Source organism: Calonectris borealis, chromosome 8 (assembly GCF_964195595.1).
Source record: "Calonectris borealis chromosome 8, bCalBor7.hap1.2, whole genome shotgun sequence".
In the NCBI taxonomy this organism is placed as follows: domain Eukaryota; kingdom Metazoa; phylum Chordata; class Aves; order Procellariiformes; family Procellariidae; genus Calonectris; species Calonectris borealis.
In genome coordinates this window covers 6814356-6841546 of record NC_134319.1, presented here as the reverse complement: position 1 = coordinate 6841546, position 27191 = coordinate 6814356, and the positions used below count along the sequence as shown (strand labels likewise).

Sequence of the window (27191 nt, the reverse complement as noted above, 5' to 3'; positions counted from 1 at the left end):
ATCACTTTCCTCTGATTCTGAACTGCATTTTTTATACCGACCTTCAGCCCTGAACTTACCCATCTACTTCTCTACAACAAAGACCAACAATGTAAGCAATAAATCTGCTCCCATTGGCAATCTACCAGCTTCATGGGTATTACCAGGGATTTCTGCATTGATTCCCACTCTGCGGAGCGCAACCAACTGCACCTATGAAGAAGGTCCAATTTCTCATTATTCTGGAGCTGTGAGCATTGATAGGTCTCATATTTTGGAATTATCTTTCCTGTATGGCATCCACACGGAGCCAGGACCCTCCAGTGGCACCTCTATTTGCAGTATGGTATTCAGCCACTAGATGTCTGTGTTATGTATTTGTAACTTACCCCTGGTACTAGCAGAGACAAAGCTGGAACTCCAGTTAAGTAGAAGTCTAGTCTGTTTGTAGACTGGTATCTTAAAGAAACAATGATTATGTGACCATGCTGTTTTTCTGTCTGTTACACCTTTTCTTAATATCCACTAATCAAACCAGCTGACTAATTTCAATCAAGTCTGAAAACAAAGTATAGGTCTCAAAGATTATTATCTTTATAGGAACTTTATTAAGATTCAGAAAATGACAGCCTGGGTGAGAGGAGTCTGAATTAGCATCCTCAATGAAGGAAAGCAAATCTCAGCCTGTGCACACATCCTGTTTGGTGGCAGTCAGCGATGCACTGACAACCCAATCAGAGTATCCATAGCTTCACACAGAGTACCTGGCTTCTTCTGCTCTCTTGAGAGCATGTCACAGAAATCAGCCTGATTGGCAGGGGCTAGGAGGGTGAAAATGCAGATAAGACACATAAGACAAAAGTATACGGCTCAGATTTTGTTAAGCTGAGTGCTTATGGAAGGTCTTGTTCTGGATCTCTAACTGCAATTTTCTTTAATAAATGCCTCCTGATTAAGAAAAACTCTAATCTCACTGATCTTGACAACTATGAGCTAACAGAATATATGACCAAACCAAACAAACCAAGCAAAAATAGGAACAGACTTATAAACTGAGTATGGAAGATTCAGGACTGAATTTCAAACCTACAATGAGAGCAGAAACTCAGACAGACAATTTCTTTTTTAATTTTGTGAAATAGAAAAGATTCACTCTGTGTTGATGTGTGACATAAAGGCTTTATGCTTCCAGCCAGGGCCAGGGTGCTCAGAGACCTAAAGAAAAGCCAACAATTGTCTATGGCTAAACTTTGAAACATTAAATTTTAAAACTTGATAAAAATATAAAAAGCAATGAAAAAACAAGCAGTAACCTGAAACATCGCTAGGCTGGGTTTGGATTTACTTGTGAGAATGCTTTAAAAAACACTCATTATTCATAATTAATGGCATTAGTGTCATGGCATGGATTGGTTGTGTTTTTCAGGTACTCATCTCAGAAAAATACTGAACTGGAGGTAATCAGATGAGGCACCAGACCAAAAGTTTGTATAATTTATTGCAAAATACAAAAGTCAAATGGAAGAGAAAGCTATTAGAAATCCTAAAAGCAACCTTGCTGTGAGCAATACGACTTGGACTGAAAAGATGGGGATCCTACTGAAGACTTAAGAAAACACTCAAAAGGGATAGCTGGATAGCTCTGGTTCAGTAACTGCCTGTGAAATATTTCGCACTTAAAACCCTGCTTCATCTCAAGTCAACGTAAGCAGTGACCAACTTGGGAGGGAAGCTGTCAGAGTCTGAACTCACGCAACAGCTATTTATTTCGTAAGTTCTGCCACCATGCTTGCACCCTTTCCGCAGGAGGATTTTAAAGGCAAAGAAAACAAGCCACATTTTTCCTCTGGTTTTGGTGCTGCCAAAACAAGTCTGTAGAGAAGATTTTGTCACCACTTTCTTTGCAGACGTAAAGGCAAAGATGGCACAAAGGCCAGACAATTCTAAACACAAGAATTAAGCAGGAAACAGGAACACAGCTATCCTTCTTCAGGCCACACGTTCTCTTTTCTGGTCTGTCTACACCTGGGACTACCAGCACGAATCACAGTGGGCCACGTGGCCTGAACTCCTGGCAGGTGTGTAAGCTGAGTCACCACTAGACCAGAGGGTAAGAGGCAAGTCCTCCTTTTGTCACTTCTACAAAATATGAAAAGCATTTTAAAAAAATTCAGATCAGACATTCAACAAAACCACCAAGTAGTACCCACCATGATGAAATGGAAAAACTAAATTTAAAATGTCCCCTGAGTATAGGAAAGTCATGAGCCTAAGAGCAATGACTTGATAGGAATGCAGTACCATGCCAAAAACCTCGGGGAGACAGAGAAGAGCATGAGCATTTGCCACATGTTAATGGAAAAACTAATGTCCTCACAGCTCCTGCATAAACCCACACCAGATGATCCCACAGGAATAGCAGTGCTGACTTCAAAAGGTGAAAGCCACACAAGTTCAAATTCTGACTGAGGACTAAATTGGACTTCTTATACTAACCAATAACACATCAACACAACAACAGACACTGTAGAGGGCCCAGAGGTTAAATCAAGGTCTTGTCTACTCTGAAGATTAACGATTATGTATCTGGAAACATCCCAATGCCTTCAAAATACACTGTGTTAGCCTCGGACACCTTTGGCTGCATCAGATTTAAAGTTCAGCTCTCAGTGCTGATGATCAGCAGCTGAGTTTCCAAATTGTAAGTGCCTTACAGCTTGGTGAGACTTTTCTGCCTCAGAGATAAAAAGAAAATAAACTGTCCCAGCAGGTACTAAAATATTACAGTGCCCCTTACAAGATCTTCCTGCTGTTGCTAGCAGAAGGGAACAGTGCACTGTTCCCTCTCCTCCTTGCAGCAGCTGCTGTTGCATACGGGAAGCACTGTAGCACTTTGGGTTTTGACAGTTCATCCAGCATCCTTGGAGCACAGCCCTGACAATATATTAGAACATTTTGGAGGGATTCTCTGGAAAGAATCAAGGGAAAATTGAAACAGACTTTGAACTTTGCCAGCAACAGAAATTGTATATGCATAGCAACCCCTGCCATATTTACTGCTTCCTCTCTCTCGCAGCAGCTGATAAATCACTGCATAAACTACTGAAGTAATTGAGAGGAAGGAATTGAACCTTCCTCTGTATCAGGCACGAGGATTCATCCTGTATTGAGGATGAGAGGAAAGTCACTCAGATGACTCAGTTGTCAGGATGTCTTCCTAATTATTGCGGTATTTAAAGAAGAGAAACGTGCAGCTCTCAACTGTGATTCTGCCAAAAGCCATATGAAAATTAAAATCCTCAGAACAGAAGACTGCCATGAAAATGCAACCTCTGGAGAAAGAAAAAAATTCTCTGACCAGGATTTTGCAGAGACTTAGATTCCAGGTGACTCTTAAAATTGTGACTGCTGTTGCAAGATCAGCATTAATTGTGAAAATTAACTAGCTCTTCTGTGATTTTATTCTATATGTGCCAAGAAAAGAACAAAATATTGATTGAGTGAGCTGCAAGTTTTATTTACATAAGGATCTGATTGCCAGGTTCATTCTTATGCAAAGCAGAGAGAGAAAGCTCTTTCAGCAGGCATTTTAAAAAATCAGATCTAAAAATAACATTATGCTTTGGCTTTTCTTGTAAAATGCCTGAGAGTGCATGCCCATGTTTCCTTCTTCAGTAGTCACTTTGAAACGCAGGAACTAGATCAAGGAAATCCCTGCAATTTCCATTGATTTCAAACTGGAGATAAGTTTGCTCAGAATTGCAATGTAACTGACCCCAACTCAGTAGCAGTAAGATGGAAACAAGAAACTAGGGTCCATTTCTGAAGCTCAGTTGGAAGCATACTCCCCAAAAAATCTCCCACTGTATCATTTTGAATGTGTAGTATTTTTCCCCCATACATGCACTCCTGTGAAACTTTGAAAGCTTTTATTTTTTTAGTGCTGTGCCTCCAGGTCCTTCCTTGAAGCTATTGTTGTTTCTCATCCCACATCTTTTTGAAGTTGTAAAAACAAACGTGTGTGCTGTATTGGACTAATGCCAGAAGGAATGACCTAGCAAAGTCATTTTTGAAAAAGACCTGTCCCCTCTGGAATGGAAGCAAATTGGTGGCCTTTAGAAGGCCACCTGATCTTCTGATCAGCTGCCTAAGCCCTTGTCCATGAAAAACAGGCATGCCTCACAAAATGATGAGGGAAAGCACATCTGCATATATTATCTGTTCAGTAAAAAGTCAGATGCAACTTTTTGATAAAAAAAGCTACCTCCATTTAATAGCTTTTTGCATTTAACGCTTCTCAAAAGCAAAACACTGCCTTTTTCATAACAGCTACACTGGGAGAAGCATGCAACCTCGTGTTATGTGATAAAACTGAGCAAAACCACATCTCCAGACCAAAAAGTGCCATGAAGAACATTTTATATTTTATAAAGCTAGTCCTAGGTCACTCTTAGCATACATACATATTCACAATTCATATCCTTGTTCCTATCTGGCTATTTACAAAATCCCATTTCTTCCTCCAACAGGCAGTACAGCACAAGGTAGTATACAACAGAATGCAATTCTGGGATAATGGTATAGTTTTATGGTATATGGTATAGGTATATGGTTATATATAGGTATATAGGTATATGGTTTATAGGTATATGGTTATACTTTCCCTGGGGGCTTTTTTTTTTTTTTTAAATTGTTATACCTCAGGAGAATGGAGTGAAGAATCTCACCATCATTACTTCTTTGCAAACATTTCTGCTCATTCTGAAAAAGCCACAACACATTTCAGTGCAGAGTAAAAACTCAGTACTAAGCAGCTGAAATAAATTCTTGGGAGCAAAACTGTTCCTTTCTAAAGCTCTTAGTAAAGCATTTACTGATTAAATCTGGTATGAGATCTTGAATTTCTTACTGGATACAGAAGACTGTTTGGGAATTTGCTGTTCTCCTACATAAAAAGAAAACAAGTGCACCCAGGAGTAAATCTTTGTAGCCAGAAACAGCCAGGCATACTGCAGTGCAGGCTTCCAGAACATCTGCTCTACAAACCTAATTATCCCTCATTGCACAGATGCAAAAGCCATCTGAAATGTTAGCACCTGAGACATGGAGATGATTTTAAGTCCCTTTAAAATTGACTTTAAAAAGAACAGCCATGCAGAAATATTTCTGTAAGCTGATGCACATTCTGTAAGTCAACAAAAACTGATCCCAGTTCAGGTAAGTCACATTCCCACAGCTGTCCATAACGGGTGTTTACTCTTACTGCTCTTTAGACTCAGTTCTCAGTGGGATGATAGGAAACTGTGGTACTACAATCTACTACAATGCAGCCAGTTTTTCAGGGATTTGGCAGCTCCTTTTGAGTCCAGAGTGCAACAATTTCTTTTAGTCTTAACCTGCAGTAGAAATACCCAAGTTCTAAAATCTAGATAAGAACATGCTTTCCAGAAGGAAATGTTAAATTAAACTCACCTTCTGATAGCTACAAGGGCACTGGTCCAGCTATTGGTGGCCCTTTTATTTGCAAATTCCTTCCTGAGAACCAATTACATGTGAAATTTGAGACAAGTTTTAAATGGTTTATTTAGACAAATGTGGCAAAGAAACTTACATAAATGAGGCTGCGATATGTGGTTGTACAAAAGCAGACAGCTTAAATCATTTAAGAAAGAGTATCCACAAATCTCTCTTCTCAAGTGAAGACATCTTTCTCTTTGTCTATCAGGAACTCTATTTCATCTCACTGCTCTTGAATTTGCACTAACAGTCAAGTGGCAAGCTGCCAAATAACTCACAGTTGGCTAGAAGCATGGTCACCTACAAGCTAATTGATGCCACAAAACTTCCCTCCAGGATGCCATCTGGGTTGCATTCAATATTCTTACTGGATTCAGAAGTCCGTCCCTCTAAACTTGAAAGCTGCTTCTCTTGACCAAATGCCAATTTGCTGATTTTGTTTGCAAGCACACACATTTAACTAAATTGCAATACCAAGCTCCTATTCCATTCTTTTGACCATATATTGACTGCACTATTTTACAAAAATAAAGACAAACCACTTCCCCATCTCGCAAGTAGGTAAACTGGGAAAATGAGAGCTGAAGGGGCTTGTCAATGCAAACTTAGAAAGGCACCAATATAAAATAAAACGGTATTTTATATCAAGTCCCTGCCCCTGCCTGAATAAATAGCCCACATTTTAAGAGAGCTAAGTACCCTGCATTTCTTGATGGCTATAATGAGACTTCTTGTTTTCATTTTAAAAAATAGGGCATTTACTGAATAACCTAAATATTACTTTTGTGGCCTATCTGCCCCCCTAATAGTCAAATAGGTAAGGTAGGCGTTTTTATTTTCCTATTGCTACTTATTGCAGCCAAAAAACACCTTATGACATGCAGTTGCACCCTTCCAGTTCTCCACATTGACAGTAATAGTTTTCTGTATGCAAAGCCAGTTCCACAGGAAATAGCAACAATAAATCAATGCAAAGGTCTCCTGCTTTCCTGTTGTGTATCTGCTGCTTGGCAAGTCTCAGTAACTGTGCTGTCACCCCATCAGACTTGGTCATGACATGGGGAAAGCCACTCACCTTTACAGCATGACAGCTGGGATCAAACTAGCATCATCTGATGCTGGAAGGGAGTTATCCACTCCCAAAGAACTGCTGAGGTCTATGTGATGCAGAACACACCATCACAATTATTGTCAGCAGTCTGAGGCTAAGGAACGAAAAGGCCTGAGCACAAACAGCTCTTCATTTCCAGATGAGGACTTTCTCTGATGACATTTGAGGTTAAGTTTACACAGTTTTTTTGGGTGAGGAAGGGAGAGCCTGCCACAGAGCCTGTTGAAACAGGGACATGTTTTGTCAAGCTTTCAGCCTGCCTTTCCCATCACATCCTCTTTCTGCCCTTTATGGGTTCTCCACATTGGGCATATTTTCTCAACAGGCATCACACAAGCTCCATTTATTAAAACCACAAAGTTCAGGCATGGCTGAGTTTCTGGCTGGCTCACCAGACCTCGCACAGAGGTTTCACTCTCAGCCCTGGTGACATTTTATTTCTCTACTGGTTTCCCTTGTCTTCCAGTGTCTGAGCCCAATCAGGCAAGCTTACACTACAAGCTCTCTGCACAGGGAGGCACCTCTCCAGTGGAGAACTACAGATATAACTGTCCAAAGCACCCAAATCACCCTTCAGCAGGCCTGGCTCTCACCTGCATGTTTCCCCAGAACACAGCCCCTGAACGCTGTCCCTAGAGGGGCTGCATGAAGCCTTTGTGAGCAAGGATCCTCGCAAGAGCAGTACAATTTTACTGTATAGTCACCTTCCTACAAAAACTTTGTAATACAATAGATTTGGCAGGACTGAACCGCAGTTACCTGCTCTTCATCTGTAGGAGAGACAGCATGCTGGAAAACGCAAAGGCAGTTTATTTGACTCACTTATTCAGACATAATGCTGTTTGAACAAAAGTCCAACCTGGCAAAAGCTCATCAAAACAAATCTCCATCAAGTTCATACACTTATAAACAAACAAGTGCACACCAGGGATAGAAATGTAGAGTGCCTACTCACATTTGGCAATTCCTCCTGGCCATTTTCTGCAGTCGAACTAAAAACCTAATACTCTGGAAGTGGTTTAGTATCTATATATTACAAGAAAATCCTATTCATATTAGCTGAGGAATGAGTACTGAAAAAGCAGGATCTAAGTTACAATACTGACGTAACAGAATGAGAGAGGTTTACAGTGACTCACTAAATACTCACACAGCAACAATAAACTCGCTTTAAACTCACCAGAGTTCACAGAGTTCTGCTGTGCAATCTAATAGCCTGCCGCTTAGCAGGAGAAACCGCCTCTCCAAATGTTTCAGCTTTTTTTTTTGTTTTGTTTTGTTTTGTCAATTGAATATATTGCACAATATCTAAAACAGAACAGGAACTTAAAGTTTTTTCATAAGCAAGTGGATTAAAGCAATAATATTGCCATATTCAGGCCAGGATACAAGACTGTCAGGCAGGACAAGGAGCTTCAACTGGGGATACTCAACGCAAGCGGTGGTAGGAGCATAGCCTGCACACCACTTTGTGGAACTGAGAAATGCTGCTCATCTCCCTCAGATCTGACCCTGCTGGGACAGATAAGGCTGCAAACTGCAGGCCAAGCCTGGAGAAACCTTAGCTGCTGCGATGTTCATTGTGTGGGGCAGGGTGAAAACCAGAGCCCATGGCAAGTCAAAGTGACTGTGAGGATTTTACTGCCATAAGCAGGCTCTCAATACAATTTAAATATTATGTCAACCCTTGTGACTTCTTGCTCTTTTAGCCTTCCTGTGTTAAAGTTCAGACCTACACCACACTGAGAACTCTGGGTCTTTCTGCTCCAAAAAGCAGAGAGACCTGAAGTTTAGCACACAAAGAACCTGCTTTAGCTGTAGGAGTAACACACCATCTGCTGGAGTGAGCTTGGCCCCTTCCACAAAAGAGCAGAGCTGTTAATGTAGACTAAGCAGCCTACCAGCAGGTGAGGGGACAATTTTACAATCTCCAAATTGAAAGCAAGATCATTCTTCAACTAGGGATATCACAAACTAAAATATGCCTGTGATTGATCTTCCCTCCAGCAGAACACTGGAGAACACAGGCAAAAGAAGTACTGGATACAGACTGAATGAATAGTCAATAAAATACGGATGGTTTCTATTTTCATGGCTTGCCTACACAAGTCCTCACACAACAATGTAGCTGGGGGATGCATGAGATCAGGAATGGAATGAAACTGTACTTTCTTTTCCAAGACAGAGTTATAGAGGGATTAATCCTCACTTGGAACGAAACTGTGCTCCAGGCCGAGAAATTGCTGCCCCCCTCGTCAAATCTACTCTGCACGTAACTAGGTGGGATCTGACAACTTGACTGTGATCAAGGAGTAGTCATCAAACATGGTATCTCCCCAGCAAGCCTGCTGTTCTTCCTGCACGCCATTATTCCTGCCTGCAGTACTGCAGAAACCACTTCAATCTGTACCACTATAAAGCATGCATCACGGACCAGGATTGGACCTTGATTTTTTGTAGGTCCACGATGATGTTCCATGAACTTCTGGAGATAGAAAAAGAAAACAGGGTAATACCCTACTGAAAACTGCTGCAGAAAACGTTTTTGTGAACAAAACAGGATTGAAACCATTGATTTTTGAGTTTGGAAAGGTTCCTCATTGTCAGCTGTGACTGACTGTAACTGTGGAGGACAAAAGATCCCTTGAAACAACACTTTAAAATGTGGTGTTTTATCCAGCATATTCCCCTGACAACATTGCTCCCCTCACCGTTATTTCACAAGGCTCACCTCAGGAGATAAAACATACCTGAGGTGAAACTCTGCCTGGACGGGAGACAGTGGCCCTGCATACACTGGAGGAGCCCCTGCCAGTACGGCTAGGTGGGTACAGCCCCGCAGGCGCAGCGAGGCCAACCAGGGCTCTTCTCTCAGCAGAACCTCTCGGACCACACAAACCAGTCTCCTTTCAGCCCTTCCAGGCCCACAGCAGCAGTTTTTCCAGCTAAGAGACGTCAATCTCAACAGAGCTATGCCAGCAGGGAGAAGGTCAGGCCTGTGCTATGAAGCTACAGGGCCAAGTTGATAGTCAGCAATCTGAAATAACAGATCAGCGTTTCCTCAGAGACTCTTGCAGCAGCAAGATCAGGCTGAGCCATCACACAGATAAAATGTTTTCTTTCTTCAAATTTCAACATCAGGGAATGGTGTTGTCCATAGATTAAAGTAATAAGGAAACCTCACCAAACGGCACAATTAATTAGAGTAGAATACACAGCAAATATTTTCCCCAAATCCCGAGATACTCATCATTTACTATTTTGATTTCTAACACTTCAGAATGAAACAAAACCCTCGATCTTCCAATTCATATCCGATGAGAAATATAATTCTCTCTCCAACACACAAACACACACAGTGCTAACAGGTATGAATCTTCTCCTTCCCATCTACTGATGAGAATTTATCCAATGTAAGACAGTGAAACCTGCATCATTCTTCTATGTCAAACTGCTGTAAAAATCTCTGCTATTATAAAAGCAGAGAAAAAACCCAACACAGTTACAGATAATCCCAACTGATTACTGTAGAAAAATGACATTTACACATGCCCTTTTTCTATGTTAAAGGTCAAGCTGATGCACCAAAAAGCTTTGTCTACAGGAAATTCACCCCCAACCAGCTCAAGGAGAGATGACAACAGTTTCAGGTGTACCACAGTCACACAAAATGGCCATAATTTTTAAAGAAAAGCTTTAGGGAATTCCGGTTTGTTGTTCTAGGTCTCATCAGGCTTGTTCTTTCCCTCAAGAAACCTAATCCCACAAGACTTCAGTAAAAACAAGTAGCAGGGAGAAAACCCTATTCAAAAATGATACAGCAAGATTCTGCCCTAACCCAATCATTGAATATGTTCCTAATGCCACATTCAAACTCACACTCCTCCACAGAAAGAAAAAAAAATTCTTCTGGGAAAGGGGGCAAATTAGGTCCTGTACTTGGCTGCCTTCCTCCCCCTCTGTGGTTTTCACTGCCAGAGAAGCATCTTTTTTGCACTCTAAAATTAACCCTGTGATATGATAATGAAGCCTGCACAACATGGTACAGAAAAGGAACCTGTTAGTAACAAAGATCACTGCTCAACCGTTACTATTATGGACAACCCACTCACAGCTATCCAGCTTGCATGGAGAAGGAAAGAAAGAAAACAGTCTCCTAAAAGGATATTTTGGTTTCATGTTTTCTTCAAACACTCCTACAGTGTGCTGAGCAGGCAGAGATGAAGCTATCAGGGCAACAGCCCTGTAAGCCGGGGACCCTGTAAATCCCAGCACAAAGCTGACTCTTGCTGCAGGAATGCAACATTTCCCATGGTGCTGAATATCTCAGTCCTGGCCTTGAAAGTTGAATGATCAAAACTGCTCAGTGACAGGTGATGGCTTTTGTTCTGTGAACACACATTTTCTGGGTTATTGTTTGCCAATACACTTCACAGTATGCCCAACAATTTGGTGCACAACTGCCCTGAACTGAATTGGAGTCAACAGTAGGCAGGTGTGAAGCTCCATGTCAGCTCCCGTCTCTCCAGCACTGTCACCCTAGCAGCTTCAACCCAGATTTCAGTCTCAAAGTTTAAAAATACTAAATGAACTAACTAGATCTGGGCAGGGTGAACTTAGCAGCTTCTAGCCAGCTGAAGTACAGCATTTGTGCAGGAGCTATTAATCTTTTCTACAAGTATTTGCACAAAATAAGGCTGGCAGCATTCACGTGATTGTGTGCGTAATCAAATGTGAAGAAATGCCTACTGCTCTCAGCCAAGCTTTGCAGAGTCTCCTTCAATGCCTGAGTGAGAGAAGGTGTTAATAAAGGCTTTGTGCATTGCTGTTGAAGACAGGCACTCTGCGAAACAGCGCCATGAGAATTAATGGCTAAACTCATGCGGAAGGACTTGAAGGAAAAGGATTCTCGTAAGGCCATGAGATGCTGCGTGCAAGCCTGGGAAAGGCTCCACATTGCTCAGGCACATGCTCATCCACAACCATGAAGAAAAATTAACTACATTATTTATCATTTCCCTCTAGAAGAGGGTGCCTGGATTCATACCGCAGGCCCCAGGATTTCTCCCCTGCTCTGCACTCACACTCTTTGAAGTGCCATGCCACGATCAGAGTCCCTCCAGTCAAGAACTGGACAGATGCGATTCTTTTCAGCACCTGTCAACGCAGCTCCTTAATCCTTATTTAACTTCAGGGATCAACATGCACTGGCACCTTGGGCAAACATACATAACACATTATTTTATAAAAAATGGGGCAAAATTCTGTGTTAAAGAGCTCTTGTGTAAAGGGGAATAGAAATCATCCAGCAAAGAGCAATTCCTTGAAGTAAAGCATGCAATTTCAATACACCAATGTGATCCTGGAAGAAATTGTTCCAGAGCTTCCCTTTGAAACTCATTATTTATCATCCACCAAAGAATTGTGCCCATATAGGTTACCCCTTCTAATTGTATAACAAGCCCAATGGGATCACCCACCTAATTTAAATGCTACCTGTTATTGCCACCAAGGTAAGGATGCAGCCCTACTTATCAAGCTAGCAAAAATGAATATTGTTGTGCAAACTTAAGAGTTGTGCAATCTAAATTGTATCTTTATTGTTTTACACACGAAAGGAAGAAAGAAAAGAGAGGCAGCAATAAAATATATAATAACAAATTAAACTTCCCTAGTCATCTTGGTTCTTGCCAGTCAAGGATATGTTACAAATAATTTATCGAGGCAAGGGTGCACTAGTGATAAATTACTTCAACAGTTAGAGCTCAGATAACAGCAAAGTGTAGGCATGGAGGTAAAGGAGGTCTGGAGAGGCAGCATCCCCACATGAAATGGAAAGAGCCTCTTTAGCAAGGAAAAAATCTGTCGTGTGCAGTCTAAAAAACGGGACTTTTGGCCAGCTGAAGAGGTGGCTGCAGCGATGACTTTTTGCTCTTTTGCTATGGGTCTTTTGACCCATATACAGGCTGCGCTCTATTATTCTTTAGGATATGTTAGAATGTACAAAAAGAAAGAAGTCCATTTTGAAAAGCAAAACAAATACCATGTTCCCTCTCAAACGCCTGTATTTTGAGTGTCTTTGACACTAAATACAAGAAGTGATCCATTTGAAGTATTTCTTGCACTTGATCCAACACTAAAATTTTGAAACAGTGAGTTATCTCAAGACTGGGATTTTTCTGAATATTTTACAAACTGTGTATGACAAAGGCACAGCTAAGGCGGTGCCCTTGAGCAGTCATTTAATCCAAGGAACACGATTATCTGTGTTAAAACAATGTGATAATGGACCAGAAAACAAGAAATTGGGAACATTCTTCATGAGTCACTAATGTTCACAATGAGTTGCTGAATCACTCTACAGCCTTGGGCAAAGGATAACTTCTCTAAGCATCAGTTTTCACATCTGTAAAATAATATTTAGTCCACTTGTATGGTGAAGATTTATAGAAAGCTAAACTGCTAACCAGCCACTGGATGACAAATGTGTAATCAGCATAACACAACTACACTAACAAGAATAGAACCACTCAGTTACAGAGACAGGAGGTGTATTTCTTGGCCTGTATCAGTCAACACTGACATTTGTTATCAGAGAAACTGGGGCATTTCTCTCTGTTTGTAAGTAGCTGCATAGATGCAATTGTGATTCAGGATGAGAAGTCTACAGAAACAGTTGTAACTTCACATCTGAAATTCTTATTCTCAGTGCAAGTATATTCACTACTCCTGCTATTGCTGATTTTTACGCTCTTAACTACTCCCTGGACCACACAGAGTAGCATCATATCTGGACGGAATAGGTCCAGCAAACACAGCAAGATTTACTGATACACAATCACTGCTAAATCAGCAAGCCAAGCAGCTGGTATTGTAGGAGACCCATGCAACACATCTGGAAAGATACCTACAACCTTACTTATCTAGTTCAACAAAAACAGAAAAAGCCTGAAAAGCCACCAAAGAAATTAATCGCATTAACTTTATACGTGGAAAGCAAAGATGGACAGAAAACCTGTACCAGGTAATGCATGGCTGAACAAAGACTTGGGATCAAAAGAAAATTTTAATTCACCCTTTGAAATGAAGCAAAATGTCACCTCAATGTACATCATACTAACATTACGTCTCAAGGAAGAAAGCATGAAAAAAGTATGAAACAAGGCCAGTTAAAATACAAAACAAAGTTAAAACCCAGAATCGGAGCAGTTATCTAAATGAGGAAAAAAGTACAGTTAAGAGTTTACTGTCAGTTGTACACACTGGTTTCTTCAACAATTATTTTTTTAAATTGATAAAACTATGCTATAGGCTACTTGGAAAGGGAGAGAAGTCTACAACGACATAACATTTCAAATTTAACCAAAATCAAGAGGAAACTTCCATCTATTTCAATGGATTTTAAACACACTCTTCTTCCCCTCTTTCAGTGTTTTGCAAGTAAAAGAAATCACACCCACAGAAGCTACAGAAACCAAGCTAGAACTCCAGAAAAGATAAAGAAACTTACAGCAGGCAAAATTCTCACCCAGGATGGACAAGATTCTGCAGCACTAATGAATTAGATTTTAAATTATGTATCTATCTTTAAAAAGAAAAAGTAATCACAGCACAGAAAGCAGTTGCCAAAAAGAGCCTTTCTGGTTCTGCAAGTACAGGACTGTGCTCCTGCTGCCATGGAAACCAAGTCCCTGACTGCTCTGGTCCTGGTACAGTGCCACACATGCTCTCAAGCATTTAATAAATATTAATAATGCAAAAATAATATTGATGTATCAGAAACAGAACATCTAAGAAAAAAAATTGGCAATAAAGTTCATTTTATATGGCTGCAGCCCAAAGGCTACTAGCCTTACTTTAAGCCAACTATAAATCCTGCTCTCTCCTAGTTTCTAACATTCGCTCTTGGCATTAACTGTAAGGTTAAACTGACTGCCAGGCCTTAGCTTATACTGAAAAAAGCCAGGAAACCTGGAGGAAAAATTGAGACACTTCCACTAATCCAACAGGTACCTCTGCAGTAAGCAATATGGTTGCGCATATGGAGCATGGGACTGGTAGGTAGGACACCTCATTCCTGTTCTTGGCTCTTGCTGCTGACTACTTGGTACAACCATGAGTCACTCAGGGCCAGCTCCCACCTGCAGAAGAGCTGTAACACCATTTATTCACCTCTTCATGAGCAGCAAGGCATAGGGCTGCCAGATCAGCCTCAGCTCTGGGGAAAAAGTCATGGTCCTTGCCAGGAACAGAACCACAGTCTACTAGGGCATCATTATTAGGGCAAGACACAGAGCATATCTCACCCTGAGAGACCATCAGAGATGGAGCTCACATCCCCACTTTAAAAATCTTCTGGCTTCTATTAGGTTAAAATCTGGCTTTTGAAAATATTTCAGTTTGGATGGGTTTCGTTTTATTTTTCAACTAGCTTACAGCATTATTATAACTTTTAAAGTCTAGTCAGTTTGTTATCTCTTGTATTTCAGCCAGAATTTTTCACAGAGCAGAAAATCTGCATTAATTTTATCACAGGGCCTTTTACCTCCTTCCCTTCCCTTGTGGCTATCTAAATATTAATAATTTTAACAGGAAAAAGAGAGTTAGAAAAACTACACTCGGCATTTTCAACACTTCCCGCATATGCACCGTAAAACAGTGTAGGCTTCCCTTTGGCTAGAACCAGCTGTCTGCACTGGAAGCAGAGCACACTGGAGCAGACAGTTTGTTTTTCTACCAAGGACAAGCCACTGCATAAGAAAACAAGCAGCAACACAAATCTTCATCCCCATCACTCAAATTCAGCTTACTGATATTTTCTGGGAAAAGCAAAGAAAGAAAAATTGACATCTTACAGCATTTTGTAAGGCATGTAATGACACAGAAAAGCAGAGCTGAGCAGAAACATGCTTTGGGAACATCTTTGAAATTACCAGGGAAAAGCCGCAGGTAAATAGGAAAGTTGTAGAGAGGAGAAGGCCATCAGAGAAGCGACAGTACAAGGACCAGGAGAACTTCACACCTAATCAAGTCTACCACAAACGCATCTCTAATACAACATCACAGTCTCTGAGGTACGCCAAAGACACGGTAAATTTGTCAGTGAATTAAAAGAGCTGGTGCCATTATCTGATTAATATTAAATTATCCTAAGTATCTTCCACTCTATCACCAATAAGAAATCACCTGTCAAACCTGTGCTAATCCTGGGTTTATAACACTGCAGACAAAAGAGAACTGGTCTACATTGACTTTTGTTCTACCTTTTTATACATTAAAATACTCTAGATGAAGCTTGCCTACCTTGGCTCAAACTGTAGAATATGTTTATATCCTCTGAAATGAGTGCTCTGAGCTCTCTGATAAACAAACCAAGTCATTGTTGGTTTTGACTGCACTTTCATAATTTCATTCTTGAACTTAATCATTATTTTCAATCTTCCCACTCTCCTTGACCTCAGGAAAGCTTTTCAGATCACAGCTTGTTCCTGTAACTGTATCTAGAGCAACCCATGTGCTTTCTTGCTGTAGCATAGCAGCACTCCGTAAAATCAAGTTCTCTTCCCTCTGTAGCCATAATGCCCCCAGTGGCAATCCCATGCATCCGAGTTCCCTCTTCTGTCTTTTCAGTGGTCCTATGCCAGTTTTCTCTCTTTCTTTCCCAGACTGTGAGCAGGAGTGACAGAAAAACACCGCCTCCTGGAAAGCAGTTTGTACCTAGAGATAATAAAACTCCCCAAGTGAATGTGCCAGGAAATGGAGAAGGGCATGTTCCCCACATGTATTTAATGCTTGATTTTCTACATGAAGGATGCAGCACAGGGAAGACACCCAAACCCCAAAAATATGCAAGTTAGTTTTCTCAGAACAGACAATGAGAATATAATGAAAAAAGGAAGATAAGTGAATAACAATATTCACTGTGGAACACAAGAGATCAGGAAACTGGTTTTGAGCCTAGCTTGCACATGGACACAGTACAGACCAAAGACAGGCAGACAACAGACACACAGGCAAGCAAATGAGCCCTGCCTCTCTGCACCCTCTTCCCAGTGCTTCCAGTTTTGAGATGAGCATGCAAGCTGGCCACGCAACTCAGTTAAACTATCACTGACATAATCAAGAGCATATGACCATGCATATGTCAAGGAAACTTAAAACTCTCCACATAGTGATGTGCACATATCGAAGACACACAGGCATCTCCAGAGTAACATGCAGCTATCACTCAGCACAGAGAGTACCGTCTTAACATTGAACATGAAAAAAAATGGATTACAAAAGTTATAGACAGGACAAAAACGTTATAGAATATATGTGGCAATTAGGACTGCCTGCTGTCTCATTTTGTCATGTCCCAAAACCTGCAAGCATGGCACACCATTACGCTCTGCGTTTCAAAGCCTCTCAGGCCATATTTAACTCTTCAGAGGATCCAGATTTTAGTTCTCAAATAGGCTTTTGATATATTTTTATTCCCAAATTCCAGCTCTAGTGAAATTTGAACTGAAAAGCAAGGAGAATATCAGGCTGCCCCCTGGGCTTTCGCATAGGGAGCAGGAGTCAAACTCTCTGCAGATTCTCTGTGCACAAAGCCAGCAGGAGAACAGGAGGCTTTCCTCCTCCCAATAGCAAGGGAAGTGTGTCTCAGCTATACAGTCACACACTGTGGCCTCAACGCAGGGCAAGGGCTGAAGTAGGGGGAAGTTTGCTGAAGCCACGTTTTTACCCTGAATTCCCACGTAGGAACAGTCTTTGAAACAGTAACTCCCTTCAGACTGCATCTCATACCTGAGGCAGGCTCAATGCTGTCCAGTATAAAATATCCCTATGAAGAGTACTCACCAGAAAGTAACACCACAGAAAGGATCCCAAGACAAAGATGGAAAATGGAGCTTTAAAAGAGAAATAGTAATTCTGCATTTGACTGTGTCTCCCTGCAGGCAGGTATTACAAAGCTTAAGTGGCCTTGCAACTCGTGTTTCATTTTAGGAAACTGGTTAAGCTACTGCTTGCTTTTTGCAACTATACTCTTTGCCATGTTTCAGGATTAATCAACAGTGAAACATTTAAGCAGAGGTCTTCCAGTCCCTTTTACCCACTCTGAATTTTGGGTTCAGATAACGTGAACCCTACTTCCAGCAGAAAAATAAAATCCTATCAAACACAACCATCAAACTAAGAGCTCTTATTTTGCGTCAAATACATTGTGTCTGGCTGTAATTTGCAAGTTCTTCCTTGTTTTCTGCTGGCTGCAGTGGCAAGCAAGAAGTAACTTGCAAAACTGGGCAAAAAGTCTCCAAGAGCCACTCCCCCATCAAAGCAGCTCTCTAGGATTTTCCATTCTGGGCGACGTGTCACACAGCAGCAGGCACCCTGGGCACGCAGCTTGCGGGCCCCGAGGCTGACCTGGCCCTGCAATGTCCACCTATCCTGAGGGAGATATAGAACAAAACCCAGTATCCCACATTCTGAGTATCTCAGCAAGGAGCGATCCTTTGCCAAAACATTGTGCCTCAGAAAATGGACATTTTTCCCACTACAAAAATAGCTTTGGTGTTTTATAATGTTGCTGCTATACCATTATGGAAAAGTCTCGATGACTGTGTTTCTGTAAACATTCTCTGAAATAGGTTATAAAATTCAGTCTTGACTTTCCAGAGTTTCCTGAGAGGAAAAAGCATCACTTGCTTGTACAGGGAAGGAGTAAAATGCATCTAAAAAGTCATGTTCAGAACTGCCCTGGAGCCCTGTCTTCATTGTGTGGATCACATATAGTGCAGATCATGACAGTGCAAGCTGTAAATTGCAACTGGGTTTTTGTCTTGTCAGGCCTACACAGACTGGATTGAGCTCAAGCAAATAAATTTCATATAAAGCAGAGTCAATAGTCTTATATAGATTTAAACTCTGTAATAGCTACCCAAGATTTCTAATTCCAGAGCTTAAGACTTGATTTCCCCAGCAGTCCAAACACCATAACTTTCACTGTTTTTCTCTTGGGAGTTTCGTTTCTTTTTAGTAGATACACAGGAACATTTTAAGGAACTTCTCTACTCCCTTTTTCTTTTCTTCCCCATAAAATGCTGTAACTTTCTGAAGACATGACAGGAAAAAGGCATCTTCATATTTAAGCAATCTGTATACAGCTTTATATATTTCCACCATGCACACAAATTAGTATCTCTTTCTCTCTTGTTAACGCTTCACAAGCCACATGCCTCCAGACAAATGAGCACCGTCTCCTTTCTTCCTGGCAGCCTCCCTTGCTACAGTTTTCTTGCTACCAGGACTTGCTTCCTTTTAATTCTTGTAAGGCAGTCACTATATTCGTACTTACTTGCTACCTACACCTATTTGGTTCTTTTTTTACCCTTCCCCAACAAGCGAGGCACTTTCTGCAATCCCTATTTTCCTGCTCTTCCCTAAATCCTCAGCACTTTGTCTTTGTACTGCAAGAGTCATCTATTTTTTCTGGTAGCCCTTTGACTGTTTTACATCATCAACATTACTAAAAGGACTTGATAACATTGAAATATGTGATATGAAATATGCACCATATGCAGAACTGATACTTGCTCAAATGGGGAAGACCAAAGAGGCACGAAGTTTCAACTCCAAAGATGCTTCTTGGAGTATGCTAAAATTGTAAAGATAATTTAAATTGAACCAAAGTGATATACATAGTCTAGTCTGTATCACAGAGGGTATCTTACAAAAACAACCAATGCATGATAATCCAAATAGTGTGAGCAACAAATCCCATTTCTCGAACATGCACCTAGTCTCAACTGCCTGCTATCACAAGTGAACCATGTGGCCAGAGAGCTCATAAATTCTGCCTTCATCAGCAACATCAGTTAAAGTTAAGAAAATGTGTTAAAGCTTTTTTTCCTTTTTTTCTTAAAGAAGAAAACCAAACTGGATTTCTTTCATGTCATTCATTTCCCACCAGTAAAACCTCGAAAGTCAACTGCCACATACCAAGAAAGAATTTGGCCCTATGATATATAAGAAGGTTATTGAGCAACCTAGGATAAACTTAATACACCTTACAAACCAGTACTGAGTAATCTGATTTGTGCAAGAGCTGAGCTCACTACTTTTTCATGTTTCAGTTCCTATGTTTGCCATATTAACTCACACATCAATCCTATGGCAGATAACTTGAACTACCAACGACAACAGAAAAGAATTACTGAACGGAAAGCAAATTCCAAGGAGACGATACAAGATGATTACTGAGACATTCTCCTTAGAGTCTAAAACTCCTTTAAAAAAGCCAACATTATACCAGCAAAGCTCTGGAGGAGGGGGGAAGAAACAAACAAAAAAAATCCCCAAAAAACCAACAATGTCAGTCTTACACAAAGATGGCTTCTAGTAGGAAGCACACGGAGTACTGCCAGAAAAATTATCTCCTTCCAGAACTATTTAAGTTACTCTTGGTTACAAAATCTTCCAGTGTATATAGACCGTCTACCACAAGGACAAGCTTGTTTCATAAACCAATTTTTAATACAAATAAAGACCATCCTGTCTCTTCAACAAGGGAGGATATATACAAGCAGCAATGAACGATTACAAGTATGTTATCAACTCTGGAAAAAAGCATCAGCAAGTAATTACAGGGTTATCAGGGTCCCTATCAGTACTCATTACCAGCAGGCTACCTGCATATTCTTCTCCCTCTCCATCACCACTCCGGCATGCTGAGTTTTCCAGAGCAGTTTTTTCCATTGCATATGTTCATAAAATAGTTTTTAAATAAATACCTGTTTATTACAACAGTGATAAGAGAGGTGGTATCTAGAAGCAAAACCACATGGAACATATACTTTCACCCAGTAAGTATAACGCTAAACATTACATATGCTGAAAAGGGGTATGCATTTTTAAAAGAAAACAGTGTTCAGAACAATGTAAGCGACAAAAATGTGAGTGAAAAATGCAATTAAATGTCTTTCAGACCGCTTGGAGAAGCAACTGCAAAGTCAATATACATATATGAACTAAATAAACAGTCCATGAATAATTTCTGCAGTATTCTCCTCAATCAATAATAAATGCCAAGTTCAGATTAAAGCAAAGAACTCTTCCTGATGTCTCCACATCCAAAAATTCTTTTTCCCCAACATCTTAGAAGTCACCATTCTACCACAATCTCGCCATCATATTTTTACCATCCCCAACCCCAACAACTGTAACAACCCTCTGAAATAAAATTAAATCAGATGCAATTACCCATTTAACCATTCTAACACAGCACAATTCACACTGAGCTGATATTCAACAGGATGTTGTTTTACACTCTCTTTTCTGACACAATGCTTAGAGGGCAGATCACAAGAAAAAGGGAAAAATAAAAAAGCAGCACAGATACCGACCCACTCACTCGTGCTAGGCAAGGAGCTCAGGCCACAAACCTACTCTTCAATGGGGAGTGCGGGGTGCAGCATCTGTTCCTCAAGATGCTACTCCAGCCACAACCCCAACCTCTGAAACAGCAGTTCCCAAAGCACAGCCCATAGGTCACCTGCAGCTCACCGAGCCTTTGTAGAACAGCGCGCAGAGGGACTTTTAAATAGAAGGCTTCAAGAATACCATTATCAGCCTGCCCAGAGATTGCCAGCGCTTCCACAGATTAGTGTCTCTCTCTGGAAACTCACACGCTTCTGAGAAAACTTGCCCAGTTATGACTACACACAAGTCCAAGCTAGTTCTCAGTCAGCCATGACTTCCCTGAGCCTTTTGTAATTTGAAACATTCCAAATCTAAGTTGCCTCTACCTAATGCCAATATAGTTACTGCATAAACCATTTCTATACCCGAATTAAGTAATGCTGCTAACTCCCCAGATAATAAATTTAGGCGTATATAAAGCCTGTCAAATCCTCTGAATACAGCAGCACCAGAAATAAGTGTTATGTTCTATGTTATAACATCAAGATGTTTCCCATGAAGAAGAGTTTGGGAATCCCTGCTCTCCTTAAACTAATCTACTTAGACTTCACTCTGAGTATCACCTGACACAGATTTATTGGTGAAGCTGTTAACAGGACAGTTGCATACTGAAAAACGCATAACCAGTGACTCTTCTTTTCTTGACACATCCCCCAGGTCTATGAACTTTCAAGAGTTCATTCAGTGAATTCTAACCTGATGCACATTCAACGTCTATTATCCTCAAGAGACGTGGTACTTGCTACAATATTTGCAACTTAAACTCCAAATTTACTCCAAAGTATCCAAAGATACTTCTTTTACAGATGCTTCTTACAATCCATACTTGAGAAAAATTCTCCTAGAAGCTGTAAGCAAAATAACAGAGAGGTAATAACAGCACAGCCCTACAAACTACCCAAAGTTTACTGGGTGCCACTGACGTGCACCAGGGCCACACTGCAGAAGACTGTCATCTTCTCAGAACTGAAAGTATAGATCTCCTTGCTCTCTCTTCCCTTACGCTACTAGGGAATCAGTCAGTGTTACTGACACTGCCAAGCAGTGCTACTTGTTTATCTCCCTCCTCCTCACCATGACTGCAAACATATATTTAAACACAAAACTCAACACCAACCCCACATCTTGTAGGACACTTAAAAGTAAGCAGCATTTCACATGAGCACCTGTCACTGGCCCTGAGCACGGACTCCCCCAGGGTTAAACATCTCTCCCAACTCCCCTGAGGGCACAAACTGCGCCGTTCCCTTTAGACGCTCTGAGCAGAAACGTTGCTGGAGGCCAGGGCGGTACCTCATGGCGGGCAGAGAGAGGGCAGGGAGCTGCCAGGTGAGCGCTGCCGCCGGACTCGCGTTGCCGCATCACCCTCCGCTTGTCCCTGGCCAAGTCAGCCCGGCCGCGGCCGGCAGCGAGGAGCCGCTACCCCACGGCGCGCAGCGTAGACCGCGGCGGGCCCGGCCGCCGCGTCACGGATCTGCTGCTCCCGGCAGCCAATCGGCGCCAGAGCCGAGAACGGCGCGACTTCATTCATTCATTCATAAAAAAGAGGCGCAGCGCAGCTGGGAAGCGCGCCCTTCCAGGCTGGGCGCGGGGAGGGCCCCCATCCCCGGCTCCCCGCCCCACCGTGCCAGGGGACGGACACTCACGGCAATCCGCCTCGTCGCTGTTATCCGAGCAGTCGTCGTCCTCGTCGCATTTCCAGATGGCGGGGATGCACCGCTCGTTCCGGCACTGGAACTGGTCCTCCTCGCACTCCTTGACGGCGCCTGCGAGACACGGGGCCGCGCCTGGGTCAGCGGGACGCGCTCCCCCGGCGGGGGCATCCCGGGGCCGCCTCCCCGCCCGGCCCCGGCTGCGCACAAACCGGGCAGGGGGCTGGGAGCCGCCGGCCGAGGGTGGGGACTGGGGCTGGGCTCGCCAGGGCAGAGGGGCTCGGTGCGGATTGGGGGAGATGCGTCTCCGCGGGAGGACGGCGGCGATCCCGAAGCTGCTTTGTGCGGGGATAAAAGGGACCATTCGCGTGCTTCCCCGCATTGTTTTAAAGGCAGGGGGGAAAGGAGCCTGGGAATAGAAGATGGTTAAACCCGAAATGCGAAAGACAAAGAAAAATTATAAAGCACACCGATGCTGCGACCCCGCGTCCGTTACCGGGGCAAAACGCACAGACACTCGGGGACGCGGGCGGTAACAGGCACCGGCGCCGTCCCGGGAAAAGGGAACTGACCCAACTGAAGTTGAGGGCGGGAGGGGACGGAGCAAATCTGCTTTGCAGACACGCTGCAGCGCTGCTTTGATGAGGCACAAATCTCCTCAGAAAGGGATTAAAGGTGGCAGCTCCTGTCACCAGCGGTCTGGTTGCATTCGCCCGATAAGGAGCGTGCCCGGCCCCCGCAGGTCGCAACCCCCGAGCGCGCTCGGCCCGAGCGCGGGGCACCGCGGCGAGTGGGTGCCCGCGGCCGCACACCCCTGGGTGCCCGGGCAGGCAGGACGCTCGCCCCCTCCCCGGGAGCGCCGAGGCGAGGCGCGCACTTGCCGCACGCCGCGGCCGCCCCGGCGCTCAGGGAGAGCCGCCGGGCCGCGCCGGACCCACCTTTGCCGAGGTGCAGCTTCAGCAGCAGCAGCTGGAGGAGCAGCAGCCGGGCGAGCGCTGGCCGGCACATGGTGCTCGCTCCCTCCGTGGCCGTGTGCGGGGTGCGCGCAGCCGGCGCGCCGCTCGCTGCCCCGTGCCGACTGCGGCCGGCGCCGCCCCCGCCCCGCCGCGCGCCGCCGCCGCGCCGTGACGCGCCCCGCTGGGCGGGCCCCGCGCGCCGCCGCGCGGCACGGCCCCGGCCGCCGCCTGCCGCTGCCCCCGGAGAGCGCGGCCCCCGCCCCGCCTGCCCGGCGCCGCCGCCGGGACGGGCACCGAAGGGGCCGTACCCGGAGGGGCACCTGCGGGACAGGTCCCTCGGCACGCCCGTGCGAACGGGTGCGCTGCGGAGCGGCCGTGCAGCGGCGGCCACCGAAAACCCCGCGGATGGCACACGGCGCGCTCGAGCAGGCGTTTCCAGGCCCGTCTGCGGAGGATGGTGGCCTTCGCCGCCTCGGCGACCGGGCTGGCGGCGGCCGGGCTCACCTGCTGCCGCTTCGCGAGGGCGAAGTCCCGCCACGGCGGCGGGAGGTGGCGGCACCTCCTGGCAGAGGGGCCGGCGGTGCTGGGCAGCCAGCAGCTAAAGGGCCCTGGGAGAGCGGGGCAGGCCCGGGCCCCGCTCCGATAGCCCGGAGCTCTCGCGGGGAGAGACTGGCCTGCACCGCTCTGAACCACGCGGACAGGGTCGGGCCCTCTGGTCATGAGCCTCCCGCCCGGTTACAATGACAGCCTCCTTCATGATCTTAATGTTAGGAAGTCAATTAAACACGTGGACTCTTTTAAACGGCCTTGAGTCACAAATTGTGTGCTCTCCTCATTACTACAGCTCTCCCACTGAGGGATTTCATTATGACCACACTGATGTGGTCATCTCCACTTCATTGCGTTCAAATTAGTGAAACAAGTACGAAGTATAGTTCGCAGGAACGGCTCGCCCTTGCTACTGCTTAAGCACATGCGGTTTGATCAGTAACTACAAAGGAAATGTTTCACAAGCTATCAGGGGCCGTGTTTATCACTCCGTTTGCACAGTGCTGATGAGAAGCCGGTTCACTGTCTAATTAACACTGCAGCGTTGTTCATACAGTCAGGATTAAGAGCATTTCAGTAATCTTATTATGAAAAGATATTTTTCAGGAGTAACTTGAATCTAACATCACAACAGGATTAACATGATTATATGTGGAGTGTTATTTAAAAAAAAATAATCGAGCACTAATTTTACATAAACCGATGTAATGAAACTTCAGTTTCAAACCCTGAAATGCCATTGACTTCAGAACTGGTCTGCCATTTAAAAATGCACCTGTGCCTTTAACAAAAATTTTGCAAGTCATTAGTCAGTAGTGTCACTAATGTGTTTGAATCATGTGAAGAAGAGCTAATCATTGAGCTATTTCACTAGCAGCTTATAGAGTGTTAACAATTTGTTCAAGCCTTTTTGAACAATTTTTTAGCATGCAAAATGTGGCGCATGTTTGTGTTGGCTGGATCAATGTGATAGATTACAATAATTGCTTAAAGCAAATGAGGTATTTATAACACATTAGGTCAAATTTCTCTTTTTTAAATGTGCCAAAACACAGATTCATAAAGCTACTATAATTCCTGGCCTCATTCTTCTCTTTCCTAAATTAGTTTAAATTGGAAGTGGCTCCAAAGGCAATAATGAAGCTATCCAGTATGAAACAGGTGCAAGTGTGCAGGGCATCAGTCACAGCAATGATTTGCTACAATTCCTATCAGAATTTTGTTTTATTAAAAAAACCCAAACAGTATTTTGGCCTGAATGCCTCTCACAGAAAACAACATTAATAAGCTTTTTTTTGGGTAAATTGCTCTGATGATACCTGACCAACAGCAATTTCAACAGCCTTCACTGACCAGCCATTGTGGGGGCTACTTGTAGCCTAGTACCATCTTGTGGACATACATGTCTCCAAGGAATTTCAGAGGCAAGCAGGAAACTAGAGGTGCTAAAAGGGAAGTAAATTGGGCAAGGGAAACCATTTGGTATGTAAGAGAAATTAAATCTAGTTTTATCCATTATGCTCCAATAGTTAATTAAGACTGTTAATTTACCTCCCAAGGTGCATCTTTTCCAGGAGCTCACCTCTTGAGTCAGAAACTGGAACAGGAACTCACACTTCTTTTGTCCAGACTCTATGGAAATCTGTAAAGCAACAGCACAGGCATATTTGGCCAAACAGTAAGTTTCCAACAGCTAATATGCAACATTTAGTAACTATCATATACAGAACACATTCTAATATACTGCATTTGCTAGTTGGCAGCTGAGTTTGCTTATGGATTTGACACACATAAAAACCAGTCTGTCTCCTAATCTCAAGACTGGTCATAGTAGGCGAGACCAAGGGTCTCTCTAGCTCATTCTGACCCACACTGCAGCTGATAGCAGATGCCTGAGAGCGAACCTAACACCAGAGCCAGCATACAGCAATGCTTGCCCAGAACAGTTTCCTATCTTCCAGCCATTAGTGGCTTGAGGATTTCCTGAGACAGTGGTAGTGTCTTTGTATTCAAATAGTCCTGAACAATTTTTCGTGAATATCAGTTCCTTTTCAAACATACTGTAAGTAAAAGCTTTAGCAGGGGTCACACCCTGAAGCAAGGAGTTCCCCAGCCCTACATGTTCTGTGAAGTACCTCTGCTTCATGTTGCTCTGCCCCTGTTTGGTCCTTACTGGCTCCAGGTGTATAGCACAGAATGTATGCTCTTGCCATGCATGGAAATACTTCAGCTCAAAAGTAACGTAAGTAAGCTTAGGAACACAGTACCATCCTAATGATTTTTAGAAGACCAGCACAGAGTTGAACTACATGTTCCTTATTTTTGGTTGATCTGTAGCATAAGGATGACCCAGCTTTATTCAACATTTCTCAAACTAGTACAGGGCTCCTGCTGTAGCAGACTGTTTCTCTGCTGGCTGTTATGTATAGTTTTTATTAGGAATTAGGCTCAGGCTGCTGTGTCAACTCTTTTTTCTCTCCATCTGAGTGACGGGTATGTTCTACCCCTATCTACTAACTAAACATTCAAAGTCATCCTAAAAGTTCAGGCAGACCAACCAGCAATAGGGCAGCCTCAGCCCCAGGCACGAAGATGAGAGCAGGAGGCTCTCAGACCACGTCAAAGTGCTGTGAAGGAAGGGACAGTTCAATAACCTGCTGTACGTATAATTTGCTAATTTGCCTCTACTTCTGGTCACATACCGGTGCACATTAAACAACACAAACTAGCACAAATCAGCCTGCCACGAACAGAGCAAGGAGGTACATCAAAACAGTGAAATGCTATTTCTATAGAGCTCCATCCAGATGGAGTTCCCATCAGCTAGCTCTGTGTCTTTCATCATCCACACCATTTCTTTGATCTGTTTCACAAACTGATTTTTATAGCTAGATTACTTTTTTCCCCTTAACACAGAACCCAGATCTTTCTTCCATACATTTTGCAACAACTGGTCACTTAGAT

General features: G+C 43.3%; 1 protein-coding gene across 2 annotated transcripts in view; it reads right to left on the bottom strand.

Annotated features, from left to right (window-relative positions):
* The window catches only part of LRP8 (LDL receptor related protein 8), a 195075-nt gene extending 171345 nt beyond the window's left edge, over nucleotides 1-23730 (bottom strand). For both annotated transcript variants that reach the window (XM_075155731.1, XM_075155732.1), the window contains exons 1-2: nucleotides 23661-23730; nucleotides 22717-22836 (exon numbers count right to left, since the gene is read on the bottom strand). In XM_075155731.1, the coding sequence (XP_075011832.1) occupies nucleotides 22717-22836; nucleotides 23661-23730 (190 nt within the window). The remainder of the gene's footprint in view (nucleotides 1-22716; nucleotides 22837-23660) is intronic.
* Nucleotides 23731-27191: the final 3461 nt, after the last annotated feature.